This window comes from Carassius carassius, chromosome 38, assembly GCF_963082965.1.
Source record: "Carassius carassius chromosome 38, fCarCar2.1, whole genome shotgun sequence".
NCBI classification, from domain to species: domain Eukaryota; kingdom Metazoa; phylum Chordata; class Actinopteri; order Cypriniformes; family Cyprinidae; genus Carassius; species Carassius carassius.
This window is the reverse complement of record NC_081792.1, coordinates 8,488,387-8,500,513: the sequence shown is the minus strand read 5'-3', so window position 1 is coordinate 8,500,513 and position 12,127 is coordinate 8,488,387. Positions and strand designations below refer to the sequence as shown.

At 37.2% G+C, this 12,127-nt stretch overlaps 2 protein-coding genes across 2 annotated transcripts; one reads left to right on the top strand and one right to left on the bottom strand.

Moving 5' to 3' along the window:
• Positions 1-2,607: 2,607 nt before the first annotated feature.
• LOC132118984 (uncharacterized) lies at positions 2,608-4,724 on the top strand. The gene is made up of 2 exons (XM_059528729.1): positions 2,608-3,791; positions 4,350-4,724. Exons 1-2 carry the CDS (start codon positions 2,712-2,714, stop codon positions 4,674-4,676), a joined length of 1,407 nt encoding a protein of 468 aa, XP_059384712.1. The 5' UTR covers positions 2,608-2,711; the 3' UTR covers positions 4,677-4,724.
• Positions 4,725-6,494: 1,770 nt separating this feature from the next.
• Positions 6,495-11,297, bottom strand: LOC132118960 (bone morphogenetic protein 7-like; the record flags this gene model as incomplete). The annotated part of the gene is made up of 6 exons (XM_059528711.1): positions 6,495-6,721; positions 7,136-7,246; positions 7,329-7,405; positions 7,589-7,804; positions 8,107-8,249; positions 11,107-11,297. Coding segments are annotated over 6 exons (888 nt in total), but the record flags the coding sequence as incomplete, so codon positions are not given.
• Positions 11,298-12,127: the final 830 nt, after the last annotated feature.

The window sequence follows — 12,127 nt, the reverse complement described above, 5'->3', positions numbered from 1 at the left end:
TTTTTTAAAAAAAATTATTATGGAAAATTTGTTGCCATAGAAACGCCCTGACACAGCCTGATGACTGAAAGCTGGAGTGAAGAAGCGCGCCTGGCACTGAATGCTGTTATTAGTGTACCATTAAGCCATCAAATTATTAGAGAAGAGACATTTGGAAAGTACAGAGCTCTATTTCTACAGGGTTACACTTTGGGAAAAAACTAAATTATATATGCAGTTAAAGGAATGATAGTACCAATTTTGTTATGGAAAACAATATTATGTTATAGTATATAGTCAGGACCGGCCCGTGGCCATAGGAGACGCAAAATGACTGGGGGTCACCGCAGGAAAGGTTTTTTATTTATTTATTTTTTTCCGGAAGTGCGCCCTCTTGTGACCATCGTGCACTCTTACACTCGTATATTAAGCAAAATAATTTCTGACAGTTATCATACTTTTAGTAGGCTACTGATCGATCATCGAACTGATTAAAATAACGTTAGAATAAAACAAAATTGACACCAATGAAAAATCATAAGATTTGACAATATGTCAATAATAATATATAATATATAATATAATCTTTTTGTATTCTATCTGTTTTCCTTTCATTTATTATACAATTAACAAAAGCAAAAAATAAATAAAAATAAAAAGACCTCTAACGCCTGCTATGACTAAATGTAAATATGTCATGTTGGACTAATTTAAACCCTTTCTGCATCATGACATAATTATAATGCATCATCATAACGCATTAATTATGCATGGCGCACGCCTTTAAAATAGTTTTATTATTTATGTGCTCTTAAAGTATCATTAAAAAATGAGTTAACAACTGTGTATTAGCTCGTGATGTTTATGTAATATTTTGAAATAGCCTTTTTAGAACACTGACACCGTAGAATGTTCTTGCTTGAGTTAACTGCCTTATTTAATTTTACTTTATTTTCTTTAAAGTAACGTAAGCTTCTGTAATGTTGTTTTAATATCAGTTACATTACTGCTTGCTTTTAATTCACCAAAAAATGTCTTAATGTCTTTTGAAAAAGACCATGACTAGGACTATAATCTAGCATTAAAAAATGAAATAATTAAGTTTATGTATTTTCCACTGTATGTATATGCACAGAATTGAAATGAAAGGTATGGGCAGGCATATGCTAATTAGACAAACTAGCTAGCTGGCTAACATGTACAAATAAAAATGCAAAATGTAGCCTTTATTTTGTTGCCTTTGTTGTCTGTTAGACTACTTAAGCATTTCATATTGCTCGTATTTCTCTTTGTTGTTATAAGTACTTGTCACTGTAGGCAAAGTTGTACGAGTAGCTCATGTCTGGTCTCTTCAATAGGCTATTTTATCAGATTCACTCATTAAATACAAGGTGCTTCAACATCTCCATTTATTTATTATCACCATTTATTTACTAATTTATGTTAATACTTATCAGAATTTATGTTATGCTATATTATAGTAAAGTTTTAAAAAAAACTGTAGTTATCATAAGACATTTTTAATTATGAAATTATGTGGACTTATGAAACTTGAACAGTAAGACCAGGCACATGTATTAAGACAATTTAGATTTTATGTTGAATTTAAAGTCATTTTGGTTTGTTTAATTGGCCGATACATCAGTGGTCTTAGACTTTATACCGACACCTATTGGCTTGTATGCAGCATTAGGCCTACATAAAAGGAGCATTACAATATTTCTATTGTAGAAATATCCAATTTGAATGTGTAATTGTCACCCAATATTTATTTATTCCACAGTCAAAAGTGTATATTTAGTGGAGCCCAGTTGGTTACTTAAGTGTTAACTGAAACTTAACTTAAAATAAAGGACAATTAAAAATTTAATTAGGAAACACAATATATGATAACGGCAGTATTCTCTAGTATTCTCAGAGTTTTAGCGGCTGAAAAATGTGTCTTACACAATGTACAATGTCAAAAAAATAAAAAGAAGAAATATAAATGCACACATACATCCATACATAAAAGTGTGATAAAAAAAAAAATTAAATAAAAAAACTTGCAAAGAGACAACTCCATACAAACAGCTTATAAATCAGGAATAGGCGACGTCGGTCCTAGAGTGCCCTGAAAAAAAATCAAACACACCTGAACCAGCTAATCAATGTCTTCAGGATTACTACAGCTGCAGGCGGGTGTGTGTTTGGTTTTTTTCTTTTTTTTTCAGGGTTGGAGCTCAACTCTGCAGGACGTCAAACAGAATTAAGTGTTTGCAAACCATTGCGTCTATGAACCCATAAAATATGGAAATCTGTGTGTGTGTGGTTTAAGAATTAAAAATGTTGTAATTGCTGCAGAAAGATGAGTTTCACTACACAGAGATCTACCACAACATAAGTTAATTTACACTTTATTTCCTTTTTCAGAAATTCTTAGCACTGGAAACCAACCAACAGTTCCCCCAGTCAGTGTGATGCCACAAGTCTCCTCACCATTTTACCCATCACAGCTACTCAAAGAACTATTATACCCTTGTGCTCTCAGCTGAACTATAATCGTCCAGCAAGTGCTGATGCCCTCAAAATACCTTCACAGTGTTTTCTAAAACCATCTCAAATGGTCTCATTCTTCCCCTCATTCTAAGCAAATTTCTACACAAGTACTAAACAGTAGTTTTAAACAGAGAAAGAGGAGGACAGCACAGCGTTTATGTCAAACGTGAAACTGCACAATCTTTGTTGTGCTCATGGCAAAAAAGAAGAGTTCCTTAATCTTAGAAAAATGGGATTCTGCACCAATTGAACAGTCATCCGAACCCATTTTTAAAACCCCTTCTCCCTTTTGGAATCAGGATTTAATATTCAGAAGATCTAGACAAGTACGGGAATCCACACCTGATGTTGTCACAGGTGGATTTAACTTGTATTCTTACAGCTGTGATCTAGGCTCTGTCACGACCCCAGACCTCTCTTGTGTTATAGGAGCAAATCCAATCCACCCTTTACAGAGTCTGAACTCTGCTAGTAGGAGATATCTACCACCTTCATCAAAATTACTTGTCACTGACCCAAACATGCTGCACAGTCTTGGAAGAAGTACTTCATACTGGAATTATTTGACTCCAGAAGTAGGACATGGACCTGTCAAAGGTTTCAGAAAGCTGGAAAATCCACAAATCGACCCATTGTCAGCTTCATATTTTTATAGAGGGGTTGTTAGGGATACGCTAAGAAGAGATATTCCAACTGAGGAAGTCAAATCATGCATGCAGAAAGAGAGACCGAGATATTCACATTGGTACCACGAACCGCAAAATCAGAGAATCTGCTCCAAAAGAGATCATGAGAGACATTACGTGAAAAACAACCCACTTCTAGGTTCTTTATTACATACAGATTCTAATAGAGAATATTTTAAACACAATATCGAGTACAACCATCACCAGCAGCTCGATTTGAACCACTCTACTCATGATGTGCCTGAAGAACCAAAGCGGGAAAGTGAAAAGCAAAAAAGAGAGGAGCTCCCCCTGCTGGTCTGGAGAGAAGAAGCAGAAAAACACAATCAACAAACGAACACTAGCACACACCCTAAATCCTCCTCTTCTGCCCTGAGGGTTCTCCATCGCTTTGCAGAAGGCTCTTTGGTGGAGCTTGAGGGCGGTCGACTGAAGCGGGTGGAGGATTTAAGGATGGATGATTTGAAAAGGTGTGCTCAATTACATCCTGAGCTGACGCTGAGGCGTTTCACTGTGTTGAAGATGACACCTTCACACACGCCAACGCTCTCATGTTTACATCTGGAGATTGAGCACGACCATTCACAGGTAAGCACACACATGGTCAGAAGATGCCCCTTGGATTTTGAAGGAATAATTAAGTCTTACGATTCAGACCGTCTGCAAAACACAAAAGAATATGTGTCTTGTCTAGACTCTTTTTTGAACACAGTTCTGTCATGACAACTCTCTGAGAATTTAGCATGGTAATATACATGGCAATGTTCATGTATTTGGTTTTGGTGGAATAGATTAGATTACCCCCGTATATAACATTCATGAAATTACCCCGTGGCAGATTTGTAGAAGTGGAGCTGGGGAAGGTGGAGGGTTTCTAAAGCACGCTGCAAACTATTAAGCAAACACTGGCCAAGTATTTGAATGTTGAGCAGCAGCTCATTGGCTGCTGATGCTACTAAAACCAGACGGCTGCAACATGTTGATAATAATGTGTTTATATCAGATTGAGTTAAAATCCTATCAGCCTGCACCATCTAGAGTTTGACAGAACTTTGTAATAAATGGAAGGACATGAGGAATAAATTATGACACAGTTGTTATTTTCAGGAGAACTGTGCCTTTAAAGTATTTACATTTTCTCTGAAGTTGTCTCTGGAGGTGAGTGAAGGGCTGCCTTTCTTCGTTTGTGGGCATGGCTGGTCCTCCTGTAACCCTCGACACACAAGTCAAACCTGCAGACTACAATGCCGTCAACTAAAGGTGGGCGATGTGTGCCTGGCACTAACGCATTTGCCCACCTCATCCTCTCAGCCTGCCAATCAGAGCCTAGCTGAAGTGGGTGGAGATCACACAGTCCCAAAGTTTCATGCCGAAACCAACCCCACACTGCAGAAAAAGCATAAATCAAGAAAGAGACACTTCACAGCTCCTGAACTCAGGGAAATTTCCAAGGTACACCACACCGAAGACTGAGCAGCTAAAGGCTAAATCATTTACTGTAGAATTATAACAAAACAAAACAAAAAATCTCAGAATTACAGTTAAAACAGTTTTTGTACATTGTTTTGTACAGTTTTTGTCTTTGTACATTGTAAATATCATCTTTTTAAAGCAAATATGTGTACATAGTAACTGCAATGTTACCAAATCAATTACACTACCGTTCAAAGGTTTAGGGTCAGTGAGTTTATTTTTTTAAATAAATATTTTTAATGATAATATTTTATTAAATTGGTAAAACGTGAGATTACATTATTTTTATGTTGTTAAAAAAAATTATTTGAAATATAGAATTTTCTTTTACACTTTATAGTCATCAAAGAATTCTGCAAAACATGTCAAGGTTTCCACAAAAGTTCTAAGCAGCACACAAAAAAAATTTCCAACATTGATAATACAATTTTTTTAATCTTGAGCACCATATCAACCTGCTAAAATTATTTATGAAGGATTATGTGACCGGCTGAGAGGTCATGAAGACTGGAGTAATGGCTGCTGAAAACTTTGATTTGCCATCACAGGAAGGATTTTAAAATTTGAAAATATTATAATAAAAAGCATAATACAATATAATGTAATTATATTTCACAATATTACTATTTTTGAACAAATCAATGCAGCATAGTAGATTATAAGAAAAAAAGAGAGAAGAAAAAAAACATCTTTCAGGCCCCAAAACGTTTGAACAGTAGTTTATTACGTCACAAAATACATATCAGACCTTGTTACAACATTTTTATAACAACTAACAGCCACAAAATGTGATATTACAGTAGTTATTTTTGTTTTGCAGTCTATATTTTTCTGTATGCACATGCATTTGTATCAAGAACATCCTAAAAACCCTGTACAATGTCTGATATTGAATTTTTTGACACTGGGCTTCATGTCTATTAACCTGGTGGAAATCTATACTGTACTCCAAAAGCTGACAAAATAAACATACCATATATTAATATTAATGACTTAATTTCCTGACTCAGGGGTGTATGTAATAAAATATTTTTGTTTTCACTGTATATAATATGCAACCCACAGATGTTTAAAATAAACCTGTTATCATTTCCATTCATCTTAATGACAGCTGCTTTTGATAACTAGAAGGTATTTGCTAAATGAAACATGCAATATAATGAGGGCATGTAACAAATAATGTAGCAGAGTGAAATCAAAAACCATTGCTTTGACTCCCTGGAACAGGCACCCATCATTTGCATGTCTATTTCACATCTTGTGCAAAACACAATGCAACCACATGGAAATTCTGCAATTCAAACCTGGAAATAACCAGAATTTTAAACAAAGGCACATTATGATTTAAAATGAAAAAGAGATATTCAAGACTATGAATTTATCCACTGAAGTGCATAAGATCAACATAAGCTCAAATGCATGCCTTTATTCTCACTTAACATTTAACTCCCATTGTTATGCTCAATTATTAATAGAAAAATTAATAAATAAGAAAATCCAATTTAGAAGCATTTTTACCAGTGGTCTCAGACTTTCTGATAAGTTCAGTCACGGCAGGAATTTTCCAGGAATTACTTCTGTGAATTACATACAGAAATCATGCCATCGTGAAAGTGTTTTTTGTAATGAAATCTCAATAAAGCAATCTGCGTTTTTCCTGACAGTTCTTTCTCTTTTTATCTGCTCATGTCCTCTTTGATATTCCAAACTTGTGTCTCTGAGCAGAAATGAAAGCTAGAGCACCGGTCAACCTCATACAGTTCCAGGAGTTTGGAGTTTTAAATTAAATGTATGCTTTGGATTTACACTCCTTTTTGCTCCAGTAATGAGTCTCTTTCCTCTCTGGGCTCTTGAGAGTCAAAAGTATTTGCATCCCTTATTTTGTCCAGGGCAGATTAGTGGCATCCGCAGGCCCTGACGACCATGTTGCGGTACTTTTTCAATATTACGTTGGAACTGTCATCAAAGTACAAAACTGAGATTCCGTGTAACTGCGTTGGAGCACAGCAGGGCTTCGGGACTGTTTCTGGGTTTATGAAATGGACCTAGGAAGAGAAGAGAAATACATGATTTGACAAAACATAACTAACATTATAATTATAGCAACTGCAGAACATGTATATAAAATATTGAATAGTTCAATGAAACTTTTTTTTAGTAATGACCACAGAACTCGGAGAACTCTGCACATTTCTACACAATTAGAATGCCATCACAAATTTTTAACCAATAAGGTTTGCTGTGTTATTGACATTTGGGCTCTATGTACAGTTGATGAGTTGATCAATAAGTAGATCGATTTGTGAGTGAATTACCGATTAATTTTTATGGTGGACCTTTCATTGTATAGACAATCAGCTGAAACATTCAAATATCGAGTTTGATATTACAAAGGGGTCAGTTTAACCTGACATAAATGTATTTTTGGGTAAACTATTCCTTTAGTTTTAGGAACTCACCAGTGTCTGTACAATTGCATGGTTTGTGGCATTCATATAAGAGTTTAAGGGGAACACACATTCTCCCTCACAGTAGTATGACGCGTAACCCTCTGGAGCAATGATCCAGTCCTGGAAACGCAAGAGCGATGAGAAAGATTAGAGGAGATAAAAGCATAAAGAGGAGTCTGAAAGAAGAAGCTGATTACGGTACCTGCCATCCCAGATCTCTGAAGCTGACATACAGTTCATGCTTCTTGCAGCCTTGTTTGGGGTCTACGCTGGCACCCTCTGCATAAAACATGAGGAAAGAGAAATATGTAGCACATTTGTTAATTACATGTTAATAAACTGTATGTTTATTAGGATTAGATAGTATGAAGGTATATATTTCTTGTAGAAAAAAAAATGAAAAGAGCATGAAGATGAAATTAGAACAAAGAACTAACACAAAAAGTTCATAAAAAGTGTCACCTGCAGCCTCGGCTGTCTTCAAATCCACCTGGCTGGGTGCAACACCGGGTTTGGGGTTTTTAGAGCGCTGGTGACCCCTCTGTTTGTTTCCTGGTGCTGAGCGAACACTGCGGAGATGGATTCCTGATGCTTTCAAAAATGCCACCATAAATGTCTGTTTGTTCTGAGGTCCACGGCTGCCCACCAGACCTGCTCTCCTAGGGTTTATTCGTTCACCTGCAGAGGGCGACAGTGAGTTGCATGATGATTGAAAAATAAATTGTCTACTAGAGGTCAAATCATAAACATAACGTTCTGTGATCATGTTGTTCCAATAGTTTGAATAATCTTTCAACTGATTTGGTGTCTAGAACAACACTGGAAACTCCTGGCATTTCTGATATGAATATCTACTTCTGTGTTCCACGGATGAGAGAAATGTTTGGAACGACATGAGGGTGAGTAAATTATGACAGAATCTCAACTCTCCCCTATCTCAATGGCTACTCTGGTGAGCGTAAATAATCGAAGATACCCACCGTGTGCAGTTTCCAGAGATAGCTGCAGTCCTAAGTTCTGACCTGGGTTTATAACCCAGTGGTTAGTGGTGACCGTGAGGTCAGATACCAACCAACCCTCTTCTGCTGCCCACAACACTCGCGAGTCTAGCAGGTACAGTTCCCTACACAGAGTCAGAGGAGAACATACATGGGTCAATAGCTCTTTATTACAAACACAAAAAGTGGATATGATCACTGAAACAATGAAAAACGAACAAACACATGTTTTTTTAATAAAATTTGTGCTCTTTACCAATGCTAAACACAATGCTAGAGTACTGCTATGCATCTGCTAGAATGTTCTGTGGTTACTAGTTTAACTCTATTTTTCATTTTCCTGCATATTGATAGTAAAGGTGGTGTTAATTTCATACAGTTGAATGGAAAATGTCCATTGTCTATTGTCAGTAATGTATAAAGCACAGCTTTGTTGGTCAACGTGGCGAATCCCCAAGACTAACTTAAATCCACTGTGAAAATCCAACTGAAATAAATGAGACTTTCACTTTAATTTGTCTCCTCATTCACACAATGTAATTGAATTTGAACTACTGTTAACATAGTTTTTTTTCATGAGGTTATCTCTGCAGACAAGTTTACAAACTGCAGAAGTGTGATGCGTAAATGCCATGTCATGTCAGGATACAGATATCACAAAATAAGCTTTATTCCAAGAGATAACTTGAGGTTTGGCTGATACAAGCCATAAAATCAAAAACAAATGACATTGCACAGACAACAACATGTTCCCAAGACAGTATCAAAGTTTCCTCTTATTAAATGTGATGTTTATAAAAAGAGATCAGATTGTCCTCTGGTGATGAAAACAGAGCTACTGGGTGGCTCTCCAGAACAATGACTTGACTTACAGGTAGGATTTCAGACCTTGAGGCCAACAAGAGACTAGGTCTTGATGTTCCTCCTGTCTAGTCACCTCATGCATCAACGGGGCAAACCATCTCTGCGTGACAATAGGAGAGCTGCAGGAAGGATGATTCACAGTGGGTGGCCTTCACAGGGAATGTGTGCATCGGGGAGAATAATGCTTTAATGTGCGTGTAATTTAGAAGATGCAATGGACACCTTAAAGCCTTGAACACACCAAGCCGACGGTCGGCCGTCGGGCAGTTTTTGTGTGTCGGCCGACTAAGTTTCCTCAGTGTGTTCCGCACCGTCGGCTGAAATTGGTCGGCATGTTGAATTGGCGTCGGGCCGTCGGTGAAAGAGGGAACTCTGATTGGCTGTTCAGCTTAGTGAACGAGTCAGTGGACGAGAATAATAGCAAAACAGCAAGCAAAGTCAAAACGATACAGATAGAGGCTGTTCTAATGATATGTCATCTTACCTGATTGTTCCTTGGCGAATATTTCAATATTAACACGAGAGGGGTGGAATAAAGAAAGTGTTTAGCAGGATTAATATTCAAAACAGTAAGCACGTGCTGCTTTGTGGGTCCATGGCTCTCATATCTAAATGTAAAAAGTGTGGGTGGTGGCATATGTTTTATTTCAGACATTTCACAATTTATTTTGTTTTTTTCATGCCTTCCGGCCTTTGCATGCTACCCTATTTAAAAATCAAAGGCTAAAACATACCAAAGTCATAAATTAGTTTTAACTATTCTGAAAAAGTATATTGTTGACTGACACAATAAATGACCATACCATTAAATGCCAAGGGCAAACAGATGCACATCTAAATAAACTGGATGTGAAACACCATTCTCATTTTACTTGCATAATATGTCATATGTTAGTGTACAACAGGATATTTAGTGAAAGAGACTTTAAATATCCACTGGGAATTGATTGGATTACGGTTTGTATAACTTCAGCCGGCAGCGTCATTTTCCCTTTTTGAATGACGAATATAGACTAATATATCTGCAGAAATAGACAGTTGTCACATTTACACGCAGGCGCAGAACGCGCATTCTACCTTACAGTCGGCAGTAGTTCTCTCGTGTGTTCAAGTGCAGCTTTTTACCCTGACGCGAGGCGACAACACAGTTGGCTTTCATTAGCGCTAGTTCGTCGGCGTCGGCTTGGTGTGTTCCAGGCTTAAGAGAGACAGTCTGTCTGTCTGTGAATGCTTCACCTGGAGGACTTCTTCATGTTCTCCACTTTACATACAGTCAGAAACTTTCCAAGAAGGTGTGATCAAGGATGAGGGAATGAAGAGGAAAACGTTTTTGGGTGGAGGAATGGGCTGTTTCTCCAGATGTCTGGGGTAGAGAACCTCACTTCTGCTGAAGACTCTGCATCTCAATAATTGACAGTAATGGCTTGTAATGGTGGTTGCTCACATTGCTTGTTAGCAGCCACACTGTAAATCAGAGCTCTGGAACTAGACATGTACCATTGGGCAAACAAATCAGTCTGTGTGTGTGGGTCCATGGCTCTCATATCTAAATGTAAAAAGTGTGGGTGGTGGCATATGTTTTATTTCAGACATTTCACAATTTATTTTGTTTTTTTCATGCCTTCCGGCCTTTGCATGCTACCCTATTTAAAAATCAAAGGCTAAAACATACCAAAGTCATAAATTAGTTTTAACTATTCTGAAAAAGTATATTGTTGACTGACACAATAAATGACCATACCATTAAATGCCAAGGGCAAACAGATGCACATCTAAATAAACTGGATGTGAAACACCATTCTCATTTTACTTGCATAATATGTCATATGTTAGTGTACAACAGGATATTTAGTGAAAGAGACTTTAAATATCCACTGGGAATTGATTGGATCATGAAAGTGGGTGTTAGGTATGACAATGGACCTGGAGGTTGAAAGGGAGGGGTTGATCAAAGTCAGCCGAAAAGGAGAGTAGCTTCCAAGATGGAGCAATTAATTACATTTTGGAACATAATGAGCAATTGAAGCATGCACAATTGAATAAGGAATGATTGACTGATGTCAAGAACTGAACAACCAAATAAAAAGAGTTTTTCGAATGTAATGTATAATAACAAACCTTTTGGGCTGCTGTTGGAGCACCTCGAACACACTGACACGGAAAGTTTCATTTTCATAGCGCTCATACACAAAGTCCTTGTAGACACGAAGCTCCGCAGCAGTCAGGGTTTCTCCCACAGGGATGCGGGAGAGGTCGAAACTAAACGCTCTGCGGTGCTGATGATAGAGATCGTCATCTGTGTCCACTACAGAAAAAAGGGAGATGGATTTAATGGGCAGTACATATTATGTTGTTTTGTCTTGTGTTGTGTTGTTATGTTGTGTTGTGTTGTGTTTCTTCTTTTGTTGGCGGTTGGCATCTGAATCTGTGTTAATCCACAGCCATAAACAGCAAGAAAGACTAAAATAAAGTATCTCAGTGAGACCTCCTGCAGATCTGCAGGGAATCTGTTATGATGATTCCTCTTATTTATATTCACATCCTGTCTATAAGTTCATGACATCAAGTGCTAGGGTACAGTGATGCATCTAAGTCTTTTCCAACTTCTGGCTATCTTGCAAGAGCATGATTATTGGGGGAAGTACTCAGAGAGGAAGAACTCTTGAGGCATGCACATACTCAAAATAGCGAGTCATTTGTCTGACTGCAATTAAACAGTGGAAAGGAAAACATGGGTATTTTATGAAGGAAGTAATTGCTTTTAAGGTTTGGTTTGTTTATGTGAATTAATATATAATGCAAAGATTAGATATGGATGTGGCACCATATGCTGTGTTGTAACACTTTTTAGCTCTTGATCTGAGGACAGGAATGACAGCAATACACTTGGCAGAACAAAATGTTTCAATTGTTATAATCTCTGTTGAGTAAAAACAATCATTACACTCACAGATGCAAGCATAAGCCTTTTCCGCTGTGTGGCTATCAATCAAGATCATGACAATATAAAAAACTAAAAATGTGTGCTTACAAAAAATGTAGAAGTCAACAACAGGGTGTTCTATTGTCTATATTCTAAATTATCAGAAAATTAAGAGTGTGTTTTCTGAGCGGGCTGAAAAACTAATTGGATGTCTAA

Excerpts from the sequence above, each read along its gene's own strand:
- LOC132118984 (XM_059528729.1), top strand. The coding sequence starts at position 2,712 with ATGGCAAAAAAGAAGAGTTCCTTAATCTTAGAAAAATGGGATTCTGCA. Across the intron at positions 3,792-4,349 it reads TTGAGCACGACCATTCACAG|TTGTCTCTGGAGGTGAGTGA; the intron begins GTAAGCACACAC and ends TTTTCTCTGAAG.